The sequence below is a fragment of the Oryx dammah genome, unplaced genomic scaffold (assembly GCF_014754425.2).
Source record: "Oryx dammah isolate SB20612 unplaced genomic scaffold, SCBI_Odam_1.1 HiC_scaffold_25, whole genome shotgun sequence".
Lineage (NCBI taxonomy): Eukaryota > Metazoa > Chordata > Mammalia > Artiodactyla > Bovidae > Oryx > Oryx dammah.
Genome location: NW_024070209.1, coordinates 69,807,104 through 69,823,507, shown reverse-complemented (window position 1 = coordinate 69,823,507; position 16,404 = coordinate 69,807,104). Strand labels below are relative to the sequence as shown.

At 45.3% G+C, this 16,404-nt stretch overlaps 1 protein-coding gene across 1 annotated transcript in view; it reads right to left on the bottom strand.

Moving 5' to 3' along the window:
* ALK (ALK receptor tyrosine kinase) overlaps positions 1–16,404 on the bottom strand; it is a 734,875-nt gene that overhangs the window by 51,131 nt on the left and 667,340 nt on the right. The window contains exon 12 of the mRNA XM_040225696.1: positions 6,823–6,985. Within this exon, the coding sequence (XP_040081630.1) occupies positions 6,823–6,985 (163 nt within the window). The remainder of the gene's footprint in view (positions 1–6,822; positions 6,986–16,404) is intronic.

Below are 16,404 nucleotides of genomic sequence, written 5' to 3'. Positions count from 1 at the left end.
CAAGTGAACCATGTGAGAGCTGCTGTCAGGAGCTGTGGGCTGTGCTTGACAAATGAGACCAATGGTTTTATGGACAATCTGTGTGTGTGTGCATATACGTGCGTGTGTGCGTGTGTGTGTGGGAAGCTGGGGGAGGAGGAGGCCTGGGAAGGATGTGGAGCCCTGGAGAGGTAGTAAGGAAGGAAGACAGGCAGGTGGGCTGAGGGGAGGGAGAGAAGGATGAAGACGGGAAAAAGTCAGGAACAGCGAGAGGCTGGCTGGCCGATACCTCTGGCGTGTGGCTGCCCCAGCACGGGTGTGTCACGCATGGAATCCTCCTAAATACCCCCAGGCCTCAGAGCTGGGCGCGTGCCTCCACTTCACAGTGAGGCTGAGATTCTTGCCCCAGCACAACCCACAGTCCATGCTCGCGCTCTGACCTACCTCAGTCACCCACCCCCACGGGTACTCAGAACCAAACTGGGAAACATCTCAAATCAGGTGCCCCCCACCGGCTCCTTGGGACAGGAGCCGTCACTCACTGTCCTGGCTTCCTCAGCCCGACTCACTGTCCTCCTGGTATCGTCTGCTCCCCTATCCCCCATCCACTCAGTCCTCCAGTCACACTGACTCTACTTCCCAAACGTATCAACCCCTCTAGCCATGTTTCCCCTGCCCTGGTCTAGCCCCACTTGACTCCTGCCTAGATGACCTCAATAGGGCTCTCCCTGCCTCCCTGCTTGTTTCTCTCCTCATCACACCATCACCAGAAGGAGCAAAATGCGTCTGGGAGGTGAGGCTCCAGTCTCAGGGCCAGGTCTGGCCTCAGCTCCTGCAGGCACAATGCGTCTGGGAGGTGAGGCTCCAGTCTCAGGGCCAAGTCTGGCCTCAGCTCCTGCAGGCCCCGGCTCCCCCAGGGGCTCTTTCCACCAGGAAGGCCCTCCCCTCTTCTTCATAGACAACTCTGTCACCTTCAAGACTGAAACTCGGGCTTCTGTCTCCTTGTGGAAGCCACGCATGAACTCAGGCCCTTCCCTGGCCTCTGATGGCAGGGCAGTGTGTAAGCCTCCGGTGTGGCATTTGTACATCACACTGAAATGCTTTGTTCCTACGTCCACCATTGGCTGGGGCTCCTTTGGAGGCAGAGAACTGGATCTTGTACCCTCTATAAACTTAGGTGTCAGGCACAGTGTCCTAATAGGTGCTTAGTATGGTTCTCTGAGATTTGCAAAGCAGGAGGAGAGCAGGTGTGGACCCCTCTCCTATTTTGACAGAGAAATTAGAAAATGTAGGGGAAAGGGAAGCTCAGGACAGTACAGCAATTTGTGTGTGTGTGTGCGCGTGCACATGTGTGCATGCATCTGTGTGTGTGTGTATACATGCGCAGGTGCGTGCGTGCATGTATCTGTGCATGCATCTGTGTGTGCGTGCGCGTGTATGCATGTGTGTGTGTGTGTGTGTGTGTGTGTGTGGGCTTTCAGTACGATATAAAATAGGTAACTAATAAGAACCTGGACTTCCCTGGTGGCTTAGATGGTAAGAATCCGCCTGCAGTGCAGGAGACTCGGGTTCGATCCCTGGGTCGGGAAGATCCCCTGGAGGAGGAAATGGCTACCCACTCCAGTATTCTTGCCTAGAGAATCCCATGGATAGAGGATCCTGGTGGGCTGCAGTCCACGGGATTGTAAATGGTTAGACGCGACTGAGCAACTAACACGCATACACAAGAACCTACTATACAGTACAGGGAGCTCTACCCAATACTCTGTAATGACCTATTAGGAAAAGAATCAAAAAAGAGCAGACAAATGTATAACTGATTCACTGTGCTATACAGTAGAAACCAACACAACACTGTAAATATATTCCAATACAATTTAACTAAAAACAAAGAGTGGGGGTGTTTTCACCTGTATGCATCCCCGAGGAAGCCTCAGACAATGATGCCCCACCTTGGCAGACAGTAGGTGCTTGGGAAGTAGTAGTTTCTTTTCCTTAACCTCTCTGATCAATAGGTAGAGACCTTGACTGGAGCAATAATAGTGCCAGGTCTCAGGCTGCAGTCAGACAACACTAGCTGAGTGCCACACTCTTCCAGGAATAGATGGACTCCCTAAGGAATGCTCCCAACCTTTCTATTCTCAAGAACATTTTATCACATCTGTCTTCTGTGTGTCCTGTTTGTCTCACTAGATGAACTGTACTTACTAAATAAGGATTAGTACTAGTTACTATGGAGGAAATATCTTCCAGAAAAAAGGCACCTGACCCCTCAACCTGGATATTTTGACTGGGGGACATTTTGATGTAGTCTATCGCACTTTGGGGCCTCCCAAGTGGCTCAGTGAGTAAAGTATCCACCTGTCAATGCAGGAGACATAGGAGGAACAAGTTCAGTCCCTGGGTCGGGAAGATCCCTGGAGGAGGAAATGGCGAACCACTCCAGTATTCTTGCCTGGAGAATTCCATTGACAGAGGAGCCTGGTGGACTCCATGGGTTGCAAAGAGTCAGACACTACTGAAGCGACTAAGCATGCACGCATAGCACTTTGATGGGCTATAATGATTTGTAGCAAATCATTTAATGGTCTGCTTCTTTGATGTGACATTATGTGACCAACAGACATTATTGTCCAAGTTTCAAGCCTCATCTAAGGTCAAGGATTAGATGAGGGTCAAGAATATCTGTAACAGCCTTTGTTGGGTTAAAAAACAAGGAGTCAACAGCAACAACAAAACCCAAACCAAACATTTTGGGTTTTGACTCTTTCATTTTGATATGGTGCTTTTCAGACCAGTTCAAAAAAGTCCCCTTTAGCAATGTGAGCATTCCAGTGTCTTGCTTCAACAGAAAAACAACTCCTGTGTGTGTTTCTGGTCAGTGTGCAGTACGGAGTGCTAGGGGCTTCGAGCTAGCTAGTCTCAACATTCCAAAGAGAGGAATGGAAACAGTTCTCCCATTTGGGCTGGGCTTATAGCAACACAGGATGGTGATATTGTGGCAATTCATGTAGATCAGAAACATGGCTAGACTTAGATATGGCTGTGATTACTAAAAAATGAGGAAATGAATTAATTATTATTAAAGTATAGTTTAATAAGTTTAATAATAAGATTGCCGGGAGAAATATCAGTAACCTCAGATATGCAGATGACACCACCTTTATGGCAGAAAGTGAAGAGGAACTAAAAAGCCTCTTGATGAAAGTGAAAGAGGAGAGTGAAAAATTTGGCTTAAAGCTCAACATTCAGAAAACTAAGATCATGGCATCTGGTCCCATCACTTCATGGGAAACAGATGGGGAAACAGTGGAAACAGTGTCAGACTTTATTTTGGGGGGCTCCAAAATCACTGCAGATGGTGACTGCAGCCATGAAAGTAAAAGACACTTACTCCTTGGAAGGAAAGTTATGACCAACCTAGACAGCATATTCAAAAGCAGAGACATCACTTTGCCAACAAAGGTCCGTCTAGTCAAGGCTATGGTTTTTCCAGTGGTCATGTATGGATGTGAGAGTTGGACTGTGAAGAAAGCTGAGCGCTGAAGAATTGATGCTTTTGAACTGTGGTGTTGGAGAAGACTCTTGAGAGTCCTTTGGACTGCAAGGAGATCCAACCAGTCCATTCTGAAGGAGATCAGTCCTGGGTGTTCTTTGGAAGGACTGATGCTAAAGCTGAAACTCCAATACTTTGGCCACCTGATGCGAAGAGTTGACTCATTGGAAAAGACTTCGATGCTGGGAGGGATTGGGGGCAGAAGGAGAAGGGGACGACAGAGGATGAGATGGCTGGATGGCATCACTGACTCGATGGACATGAGTTTGGGTAAACTCTGGAAGTTGGTGATGGACAGGGAGGCCTGGCATGCTGCGATTCATGGGATCGCAAAGAGTTGGACACTACTGAGTGACTGAACTGAACTGAACTGAAGTGTAGTTTGACAGGCATAATCTTTCAAAAAACCAGAAAAAAGTCCTTGGAAGCACAGAAGTTGGGAACCACTGCTGTTCTGGAAATGCTGTCTGGCCACTGCCTGACACCCTGGTTACTCCAGCAGATTTCTTGCAGATGTTGGGCTTGGCAGCACCTATCGCATGCAAGACATGTGCGAGGTACTTGTACATGATCTTTGCAATCAGCTGGACAGGTGTCAGCAACTCCCAACCCTTACCTTTAGATGGGAAAACAGAGTCTCAAGAGATTCAGTGACCTGCCCAAGTTTGGATGTGGGTCTGAATCACCCTGTCTCAGGGGAAACAGCCTAAGAGGACCTCTGTAAGTCTCAGGGGACTTTGAACCAGTCTAACTTGGGAGTCGCCCTGGGCAAAGATGGGACAGCAGGTCTTGCTGGAGGTAACTGTTGAGGTCTCTGTCTGCCTTGCCACTCCTCTGCTGCCTTCCTCATGTTGCTTTTCATATGTGGGGATTTACATCAAGTGCTGGGCTGGCCAGTCTTCCTTCAAGCAGTGGGGCCTCCCCTCCCAGGCTCTCATTTCTGGAGGCTTCCGGAAGGTGGCTGCTGCGTGGGTCTTATGGATCCCCCTGCCCCCATTTCTTGTTTCTTGTGTCTCAGAGTCCAGATGTGAGTTTTAATGGAGGGAACACAAAGACTTTGAGCCTGAGGGTCCTTGGTTCAAATTCCATCTTTGTCACTGAGGGGGCCTTTTTAGGGGGGCCTTAAGGGGGTTTTCCAGGTGGCACCAGTGGTAAAGAACCCACTTGCCAATGCAGGAGATGTAAGAGATGAGGGTGAGATCTCTGGGTCAGGAAGATCCCCTGGAGAAGGAAATGACAATCCACTCCAGTATTCTTGCCAGGAGAATCTCATGGACAGAGGAGCTGGTGGGCTCCTCTGGTTCGACTCTTACAAACAGTCAGACACGACTGAAGTGACTTAGCACGTGTGCATGCAGACACATACATGAGGTCTTAGATCTGGTGCTTAACTTCCTGACTCCAGTTTCTTCATATGGAAACAAGGGAATACAGACAAATACAATAATAATGACATCTATCTCATTGTTACAAGGAGGAGAAATACCTAGTGGGTCCTCAACAGACATGCATCCTCTTCTCTCTAGGACAGTGGGTGACCTCTGGAAAATCAGCCAGGCAGGAAGGGAGGTCCGGCCTGCTCAGTGCGGTAGGGGCAGTGGCAGCCGGATGTCTTCGGCTATTTACTGGGGATTTGTGGGACCTGGAGCTGCTAATCGCATTGCAGCCAAACCTTGTTATTGCATTCCTGCCCAGAATGTCATTTAAAAAGCACTTAGGGTTTCCCCAGAACGCATTTACTCGTGGTCCCAGGGGGTGGGACTGCACAGAAAACAGGGCAACCTGAGAAGCTCCTTTCCTTCCCCCGGGGCTGAGGCTGTATGGGAGGTGGGTGGGGGCTGCAGGAAGGGAAGCAGTTCATTTCCCACTCCCCTCTGGGGAGGGGAGGGGAGGGGGAATTTGCATGAACAATGGCATAATTATGTTTCCTGTTTACACAGCCCAGCCATGTGCTGTGCAAGGAGCCTCCACTGGCTGGGCCTCAGAAGGCTGGGCCTGGAGGCAATTTCTGGATCCCGTGGCTGTGGGGGAGGCTCCTGACTCTGAGCTTCAGTTTCTTCCTTTGTAAAAGGAGGATTGCGGCACTGACCTTGCCCCCATCATTGAGCTGTGAGAAGATGACAGTCTGGGGTGTGATGAACCCAGTGGTTTTTGGGGGTGGCATCAGCATCACCTGATAACTTGCTAGAAATTCACATTCTTGATGAACGAATGTGTGGATGGATTCCATGAGTACAATGAATACCACTTATGTCTCCCTCTTCAACCTGCATCCAGTAAACGCCAATGTGTTGTCATATTTGCTTCATTAATGTAAAAATATTTAGCATGAATAAAAATGAAATGCATGTTCTTGGGCCCCACTCCAGACCTATACAATCATACTCTCTCCAAGGCTTCCCTAATGGCTCAGATGGTAAAGAATCTGCCTGCTAATGTAGGAGACCTACATGAGGTCAATCCTTGGATCAGGAAGATCCCCTGGAGAAGGAAATGGCAACCCACTCGTGTTCTTGCTTGGGAAATCCCATGGACAGAGGAGTCAAACAATCAGATACAATTGAGTGACTAACACCTTCATTTTTTTACCCTGTGAGTAGGGCCAGCAATCTGGGCCCAGCACATGGCTGGGCTACGTAAATAGGAAGCATAATTATGCCATTGTTCATGCAAATAACTGGCCTTTGTGTCATTCCGATGCCCGTTCAGGGTTAGAAGCCTTGCCGTTAGCTTGGCTTAGCTGCCTGCCTGCAGGAGTTGGGCCTCCCTCAGCCCGGCCTTGCTCTAGTGGAATGCTCTAAGGTGGGGGTTGGGCCTGGGATGAGAATTCAAGAATAGTCGCTTTATTAGCAAATAATGAAGGCCCAGGAAAGGAGGCTCAAGGATAAGAAACATCTTTCATGTGTATCATACTTTTGTTTCCCAAACATTTTGACATTTATTGCCTTATTTGAACAGCATGAAGTAATAGTCAAAGAACAGCCCATTCAAATTATAATTATTAATAAAACTAGAAAACGCTCTGAAGCTAGCTCATGCATGCATATCGTGTCCACAAATGGTCTGTGGTGTGGGCGCCTGGCAGACAGAGGACACAGCTACGTTTCCTGCCATATTCCATTATTCCCAATCTCCCCGTCTCCAGCCCTCACCTTCAGCGTGGGCCAGAGCCTCTGGCCTTGGCCTGCCTGGGCAGCCCAGTGGGTCAGGCATGCACCCACAGGCAGGACCCTAGTCCTCCTCAGGAGGGCGGGTCTGCCCTTGACCCTCCCCTCCTCCATACCCACCTGTAGGTGTCGGTGGCTGGCACCTTCCAAGTCTGGATGCCCTTCAGGGGGCCCTCACTCTCCACCACCACGCTCAGGTTGGAGTTCCGGTAGGCATTGTTGCACTGGGCCTGCGTGGGTCCGTGGGGCCCACTGGCCCCGCATGTGGTGAACAGCCAGTGAACTGCACACAAGAGGAAAGGCAATCACTCACTTGGCCTGGCCCTCCCTTCTCCAGGGTCTCCCTTGCTGCCTCTGAGCTGTTGGCTCCATGGTGCCAAGTTCCTGTTCCAAGATGGCACCAAGGCTGGGGCAAGGAACACTAGTCATTTGAACTGGAAGCTTCTGTGAGGATCTGCTGTGTGCCAGGCCCTGGACCAGAGGTAGAGACACAGATATGAAACACACTTGGACCCTGGCCTTCACAGACTTACAGGCGACTAAAAGGAGACCCAAAGGGATACAACAACACAGGCCAGTAAGGGAAAAAGAGTCACAGAAGGGTCCAGCTGGCTCTGCACCGTGAAAGTTCTGAGGAGGGAGAGAAGACCCCTCTCAGGTGAGACAGGCGCGAGCGGAGGCTGGGTCCTCTCCTGGTTCTCACCAGGTCCAGGACAGTGCTAGGCAAACAAGAGGTGCTCAATCTGTGCTACTGTGACTGGATCTAACCTGACTTCTGCATACAGGATCCCCTCAGCCTGAAGAAGTTCAAAAGAGTAAACTGGGCACAGAGTCAGCTCCATGCCATCCTTCCCCTCATTGGTTGGGCTTGGAAACACATTGGAAACAGCTCTGTGCTCTCTATTTAATGTAAAAAATAGGAAATGATCACTTGTGCCTCTGGCACGTGTACCCCTTTTCCAAGCCCCTCACCACTGTCTGGAGGTTTGTCATCACCCAGACCACTCAATGCTCTTCGGTGGCCTTTCGGGGGGGTCTCAGGAACACTCAGCACACCTCCCCACCTCCACAGCCGCTGGACCATTTCCTTCCATACATTTTATCTTTGAGTCAGGCTGGACCTTGGAGAATTGTCAGATTTCATTCTGGCGGGAATTCTAACGTGTTTAAATCTATAAAAACTTTCCCCCCAAATGTGCTCTTGATAAAGTTACTTTTTCTTATACAAAAATCTCATTATAAGATTGGAGGAATTACTTCCCTTTAAAGAGATGAAGTCGAATCCTTCCTACAAAAAATTATGAAAAAATTAATTTGGGTGTATATAGCTTTGTTCGCTAAAACATAAAATTCTTTTGATGACTTTCAACTAACTTGATGAAAAAATGAAAGGTTAATTTGGGTTGCTAATTATCATCAATCAGATTGAGATTACATGGGGGCAGTTTTGATAATCTAAAAACCAGGTGGTTGCGGTGGGCTTTTGTGATGCTGCCCCAGCCTGGGGTCAGGAGAGCAAAGCTCTAGTTGAGGTTCCAGTGCACACAGAGCTACTCAATACTGAGCCCTCAGGACTTTTCTTGACTTCATTTTCTCCAAAGAAAGATGTTGATTTCTATTTGGTTTCTGAAGGTCGTTTCAAGGGCAAGAAGGTGATGAATCCATTCATCTTTGGTGTGAATGCTTGAGTGTTAATTTTCTCATCTGTTTGCATTGTAAGGGGGTAATCTGTTAATTCAAAGGACTGACTCTTTACTGGAAGCTTTTCAGCAGAGCTGTCATGGCCAGTTGACCTTTCACCCTCTCCAGCGCTCAAATTACACATGTGGGCTGTGCCAGGGGGAGATGTGGTAAGGTCACAGACTCTGAAATCAGCAAGAACATATGGGCTTGGGAGCAGCCTCATCACTTGTTGACTATGGGACCTTGATCATCTTCTTTTTTGTCTGTGAAAGGGGCTAGATTGGTATGAGAATTAAAGGGAAATGAGGGGTATGAAAGGCTATTATAAAATCTAAAACTCTAAAAATGTAATAAGCTAAGTTGCTGACTCCTGCCTACAACCCAAGGCTGGTGCTGTTCCTGACAATGGGAAATGTGGCCAGGGTTTCTGTGAATATGGATCCCCCTGCCAACAGCACCTAGAAATTTAAACTCAGTGAACTGGGGATGAGGGTAGGAGCAGGAAGAAAAAGAAAAGCTCAGAAAAGAAGTTTAAAAGTCCATTCCATCTCATGGTCTCTAGCTCCTCTAAGTCTATTCTGCAGGTCAGTCTGTGCCTATAGCATGCAGCCTGGGTTTGGGGGCAGCCTTGTCAATCTGGGGCAGAAGCATGGTGGTTTATTTAGTTAGTTTGGTCCTGGAAACCAAACAATTCAGACATAACTATATATATGTTTTTTTTCCCCCTGGAGAGTGTGCTGAGGAAGACAGCTAAAAGAAAGCATGGACTTGGCACCCTACCTGAGCACCTGTCTTCAGCAGGACCTCTTCTAAAGCCAGACTCGCTTAACATTGTTCTGAAGGTTCTGAGATGTTCTCAGAGAGTCTGGGTTTCTACTTCCTGGTCAAGTTAGGCATCTGATGAGGTAGGAAGAGGGGCATGGGCTTTGAATCCAGATGGGCCAACTTTTCTCATTGGATTTTACCCCTGATGAGGTGTGAAAACTGGGGTAAACTCTGTAGCCTGAGCCTCAGTTTCTTAAGCTGAACAAGTGGAGATACAATACCCAGTACTTAGACGTGCTGTGAGTATTAAATGATAACCTAAGCAAAGTGCTTAGAAGAACATTATGCATTAGAGATGCATAAAGGATATAGTTTATAAAGTGTGGAACTTCCTGTTCAATTTTTGACTGTAGGAAAGCAGAGACACCCAGTCTCAAGATTTACATTCCTCAGTCCATAAAGAAGGGACTCTAAGGCTGTTTCTCAATAAAAGGAACAGTATTTTCCCAACTCATTGGACATATATTATTAGTCTCAGGTGGTTTCTATACACAAAATTCTGTTTTCATTTGCAGCAACTGCAGATGCAAAGGTCCAGAGCGGGAATTCTTTCTGAAGTGGATTCTGCAGAATGAGGATTCGCCATCCCAGGTCAGACCCATGATTCATCCAGCCGAGGTCTGTTGCGCTCACAGCCTTTGAGGCATGGAGGTCCTCTTTGTTCCCTTCGATGGCTCTGATTCTCATAAATCTGCCCAAGGTTGTTTGGAATTAATTTCTGTGTCCCATGAGCAGCACCTCTTAGGGGTATGGGGTTTCTGAGTTTATTGCTCATTGAACAAGAGCTGTCCTGCTTCTGCTGTGTATGGGCTTGCCTTGCTGAAGCTTCATCCTGTTGGTTCTCTTTGCTCATCTGCCTGGAATCTCACAGACACCATTGAATGCCACAGCAAGATGGGATCACCCTGGAGATCTCTGAATTTAGTGGTTCCCAAACCACCTAAGGACCTTTAAAAATACCAGATCCAGGGCCCTGAAGATTCAGAGTCGTATGGAGGAAGGACAATATTTGCATTTTGTGAAAACTTTCCCAGGAGAGCCAGACTGCTGTGTGCAGAGTGGATAAACAGTCAAGCTAGGAGTGAAACATGGATCTTCAGAGTTTAAGTTCAAGACTTAAAAAAGTGCTACAACTACCATAAAATCCTCATGGAAACTTTCTGTGAGTCTGGTTTTGTTTTCCTTATAAATCCATGAGCCCAGGGCTCATTTAAACCCAAACAAGGTTGCTCAGGCCCAGAGAGCAGGCAGGCCACCAAGAAGGGAGAGGTGAGTTGCTCAGGGTATGTGGTAGGTAGACCCTCAGTTCTAGAAGGTACCACAGTGGCTTAGCCTAGCAGAGTATTGGAGTGGGTATTGGAGTCATAGGCACAAACCAGGGAAAGCAGGTGATCAGTGTCAGGACTCTGGTCTCCTGAGAGGTCATGGGGAGCCAGGGGATGTCAAAAGACTCCAGTAACTTGAGTGTTTACAAGATCAACCAGCAGACACAGGAGAGGGACTGGGTAGGAAGCAACGAGGTAAAATCTTTGTTTTTAAAAAGATCAAGGTCACAGTGAGACTGGCAGTGAGGTGGGCTTGATGTGAGCTGCCAATCTGAGAGTCCAGGCGTCCTCTCATTTCCCCAGCTCAGAGTCTACATTAATCCCAGAGGCTCCATAGAGCTGTAGGAGGATTAGATGGCCCCCAAGGAGCAGCCTGGATTGGAAGCATGGGAGGGAAGACGCCAGGGAGGAAAGAAGCCCGGCTCTTTCCTCTTCTCTTACTTAAAAAAACAACAACAAAAACCAAACTATTATATTAAAACTCATTTATGAGAGAGAGAGAAAGAGAGAAAAAAGAACTGCTTTATCTTGTTCTCACTTATACCACACACTGGAAACCTAGTTTAATACTCACATCTAAATTGTGTGAAGAACCCACAAACATCAAAATACTGATCGGTTATAGACAGCTGAGTGAAGAAAAATCCGTTAAGCGCTGGGTTTCATTTTACCTATATTGCAGCATCCTCCAAGAAGAAACAAATCAATTAGTAATATACAGCACAATGGTAAAAAAAAAATAGGCTAGATAGTGATTGTGCTGGGTTATTACTGTTCCTAAGCCATCTCATCTGCTCAATTGAATGCAAAGAAATAAAGGGTGACACAAAGGAAAATAAGTTCTCAGCTATCACTATTAATCACAATAATAAGGGTCTGCCTCACGTCGAAGCCTATATGGTTGTGCCATGGAAGTGAATTCAATGGCTCCTGTGGCTCTTTTATACTATTTTGATTCTGATCCATGGAACTGAATTTTATCCGTATCTGTTGACTGAGCTGAACTTCATGGGAGCTGTGGCATACTGAACCATTTTGATGGCCACTGTAGATCCCATTAAACTAAATAATGACCCGAAATCCAAGCAAATACAGTCATTCACCATCCATAAATGTATCTGATGCTATTCTTTATTATAAATTGGAGAAAGTAACCCTTTTTGTGAGTACATGATGAAAATTAACCAGCTGTTCCCCTTATCAGGGCGAAATGAAAACAATACACATACTGTTGCTATTGTGAGGTTAAAACATTTCAACTCTTTAAAACAATGGAGCAGCAACCCCTTCCAGATGCCAGACCAATGTCTGATTATTTCTGTCTTTTTTTGATGCTAGCAGTTGTTGAAGCATAATGCCTAGATATGTTTATTTACTGAGAGTTGCAAAATAATGATCTTCAGATTTTACCCTTTTTCCATATTTATAAGTTGGAATACATTTTTAAACAGGTGCCTCTTCTCACCTACTATCTGGCTGCCCAGTGATACAGTTCATATAGGGAAGGCAGATAAATGCTCCGCTCTTTCTCCTTGTTTGGAGCATTCAAGGTAATAAATTGGTCATCTACTATGCTCTGAAGTTGACTAGTTGTTTGTATATCACTATGAGTACATGAATTTAAACATATTTTGAGTTTTAATTAATAATTATTATTTCTTAATAGCTCAAACTATCACATTTTTGGTGAGTGGTAGCTTCCTGAGTTCTTTTTTGTTGTTGTTTTTTAGTAGTTAAGCTGTGTCCTTTGGCCCCTTGCTATCTGGTGTGAAGAAATGTTCCTTACCCAGACCTGCGCTCAGCCATTTTCCAAAAACTTTGGTTTCTTTTAGCGAAAAAAGGCATGTTAAGTATACAATCTGGGTGCTATAGACACTTATTGCTAGTGGGTTTGTGATTGTTTCTAGGCATTTTTAGTGGACAGAGCTAGGAAATACATAGGCTGTATACAAACGTGTGTGTGTGTGTGTGTATACACATTTATATGACAAAGTATCCATGAGTTTACATTGACAGTTCCAAATCAAATTCAGAACTAGAGGGTTTTTAATTTAATCTCTTCTATATTACATCTGTATTTATTTTTCCACACTGCAAATCTTGCTTCTCAAGAACAAAAGTGATAATGGAATTAGAATATTCTCTAGTTACTCATACACTTTATGTTGCTTTGTCCTCACTCCCTTGTATTTGGGAGTTGGAAGGGACTACCTTACCAAAAATTTTTTGCTGTAAACATCCATGGGTTTTCAGTTTTGATATACGTTTGCTCAATTTTTGCATAGAGATTCAGAGAGGTTAAAAAAAAAACAACTATGCTGTTACCACCAATGGTGCTGTGCATCATTCCAGGATGCTTAAATTGTTTTTAAATTTAGGAATCACTTGACATCTCTCTGGTCAGGCTCCTCACCTTTATTTCTACTCTGGAACTGCAGGGTTTTGTTTTTTTTTTTCAGATTTCATCTCGGGGATATCCCCAGTGACTGTGGTCTATAACTTACTGTTGCATCATATTCTGCCTTTTTTTTTTTTTTTTTTGATACAGCCTACTGAGTATAATTTAACTTCTTCACGATAGTGCCATTTGGACTTAAGTTGATAGGGGCTATTTGACCCTTTACTAAATGACTGCAGACATAAATATTTTCTATTAACTCACTGTCTTTATTATCAGGTTTACTTTCTTAGGACTTCAGGATGTTCTATGATTAGTCTTATTTGGTATCTAGTGTTGGGTGAGGGTGTGAGAAAGCACAGAGAATCTCTGTGCATTAGACTGAGGGGCAGCTAAATGCACAAAATCTTTATTTCAGGGTTTTGGAATGTATTCACATTTGATACTTATATTTGGTGGATGGTGGAAGGTACTAGAAGAATCTGCTAACCTCAGATAAAAGAATGTTGTTGTGATTTTTCACCAACAGAGCTGGGGATCTTTGGCCCTCTATTTCAATGTATTGAATTACAGTACACTTATGGGTCACTCCCACTCTCCAGTTTGTTTAATGTCTTTAAAACATGTTAGAGCAGTAGATAGGGAATGGGGAAGAACTGTAACTTTTATCTCATAAGATGGTCAACCAGGCAGAAAAGTTTAACAACTGGCTTGTGATGATAGAGAAAAGTAGACCATCACATTTATTCTTTTTACAACATTTTTTTCATTTGATCAATTTTCCACGTTCTAGCTTGTTTCTCACACTGAACTATTTTGCATCTACACACACACACACACACACACACACACACACACACACACCCCTTGTTTGTTCATGCATTGCTTCCTGGTCATTTCTCTCTTATTCTGTTTTGATGATGAGAAGTTAGGAGTGGGTAACAGTGGTAATAATAACAGCAGCTCTGCCTAGACATGCTCACGAATGATCTGTTTTCACTTTTACATCCTTGTCTCCTAGGGGCCTCAAGCAGTCCCTCTGGATGGGCAGGATGCCTGCAGAAGCTGAGGTCTCCTGGGGAGCACAGATCAGAGGCCCATATCCCTCTCTGCTGGGAGCAGACATCCTTTCATGAAGAACCTTGGAATGAGCCAGCTCCCCATCAACAGGGCAGCGAGTCTGGGCTGTTGAGATAAAAGCGGGTCTCAGGACTGGATTACCCTAAACTGCTCTGACACCCAGCCATCTGAGGCAGTTTTTAATGGCTCCTGTGAGGCTGCTTGTGTTCTCAGCCACCCTCTGTTCCCTGAGGGAAAGTGAGTAACCCGTGAGAGAAGAAACGTCACAGGAAAAACACTATCCTGAAAGCAGCACTGTAAAAATTAAGTTAAGGGAGGTCTCTGGGCTAATTTGGTTATTTCCCGAGTTGGCGTCAGGCCAGAGCTGTGTTAATAAAGTATTGGATATTGAGATGGGTGCTGTGGACTCACTCAAATGGAGGTTACACACTATGGGTTTGGTTCTGAGGCTTAAGTGGGCTTAAGTGAGTCTCTAAGGAAATGCTCAAATCCTGCTCTTTAGCAGTATGGACGTACCCCTGGCTCCATGGTTGATGGAGCTGATTGGCTGATAGACTGAGTGAATTAGTTAGTAGGATCCAAGTCAGAAATCTGGGTGAAGGAAAAGAAGTGCTTCTCTTTTTCAGGGAGCTCTTCTGACTTTCAATTGTATTGCTGGACAAGCCCAAGCTGTGCCTTATTTTCCTTACTAATGAGCCTTAATTCCAGAATTGGATTATTCTGTCAGTCACTAATAATAAATAAAAATTAAATGAATAAAATATGTTATTACATTATTACGAAGTCACTGTCAATATTCGCTATAAAAAACAAATCAGGCCTTTCAGACCCAACCACCTGGATTGGCTTAGAAAGCTGTCCTGGAGAAAGTTCTGGAGTCCCCATTATTTCTGGGACTCTGACAAGCTTTGAAAGACTAGAAACCCTCTTTCAATTTGTATTAAGGATTGGGTCTTCTGGAGGCATTCTTCTATGTCTTCACTCAAGTTACATGTTTCCCCGAAGTAGAGTGTGAGGATTTCATCTACAAATTGACGATCAACTGGGTTGGAGGAACTGATTGAACAAAAGGATCCCACATGCCAAATGCTGTCCCCCTTTTCCCTGAACACGGTTGGTTCTAAGAGGTCAAAAATTAAAATGTATTTGAAAGTTTTGCAAAAAAAAAAGGAAAAATATGCCTAGAATATATATTTATGTATAAATAAAAGACTGCACAGCTCACAGGTGGAGAAGGAGGATTATAAATGAACTGAAAATGTACAGAAGGCAATCTATGAAGGAGAAGTGAATTGGCCCAATCTTTTCTGTAATGTAGTTTGATAATGTTAAAAACAATATCACACACTTTATATTAGTATATTCTTTTATACCTTTCAGAGCAAATGATCTCATTGGCTCACCACAGTAGCCAGCTCTGAGAAAGAACCATGGCAGGTAATTATTATTCCTACTTTAGGGATAAAGAAAACACTGGGGCTGAGAATATTTGACTCTCCTGAAGTCCCCTAGCTGGAACCACGTTCTCTAGGATTCTTTCTGATTCATTTTCCATCTGGCCATGGACTGGCACTCAGTAGGTACTTTGTGGTATTTGAGTGCGTGCTGCGATTCATGGGGTCGCAAAGAGTCGGACACGACTGAGCGACTGAACTGAACTGAACTGAACTGATGGAATATTGACCAGAGAGGCTTAAGATTGCTGCCGAGATTTTGGCCCATCAGAATCCACAATGAACTCTCAAGGCTTCCTGGTGACTGGTTGCTATCCCACATACAAAAGCCCCTGCAGGTAGGCTGTTAGGGGGGCTGAATGATCTCTACCTCCTGGTGGCCACAGCCTCGCATAATCCCTTCCCTTTGAGTACAGGCAAGACTTTTGAGTTGCTTCTAACCAAAAGAATATGGCAAAGGTGATGGGATATTATTTCCATGACTATGTGACATAAGATTGTAACTTCCATCTTGCTGGCAGACTCCCTATACTCTCTCTGTCTCTCTTTCTCTCTCTCATCAACAGCTTCTCCAGGAACTACTAACAACCACATGAACTTGGGAATAATTCTTTCCCTAGTTGAGCTTTCAGATGAGACCCCAGCCCTGGTGAACACCTTACAGAACTTTATGAGAAACTATGAAGCAGAGGACCCAGCTAAGCTGTACCTGGTTTCCTGACCCACAGAAACTGATATAATAAATATGTGTTGTTTTAAGCCACTGTGTCTATGGTAATTTGATACAGAGCAATAGATAACTATCTGCATAACCCAAAATCCTCCCCAGAAGCCAGTGCTTTCTCTGGCCTCCTCTTTTCTGTGAGCACCCAGCTTGGAGGACCCTGGCTGGGCTGAGTTCTTCTCTGTGCTCTCTCTCTCTTCCCTGAATCAGTGA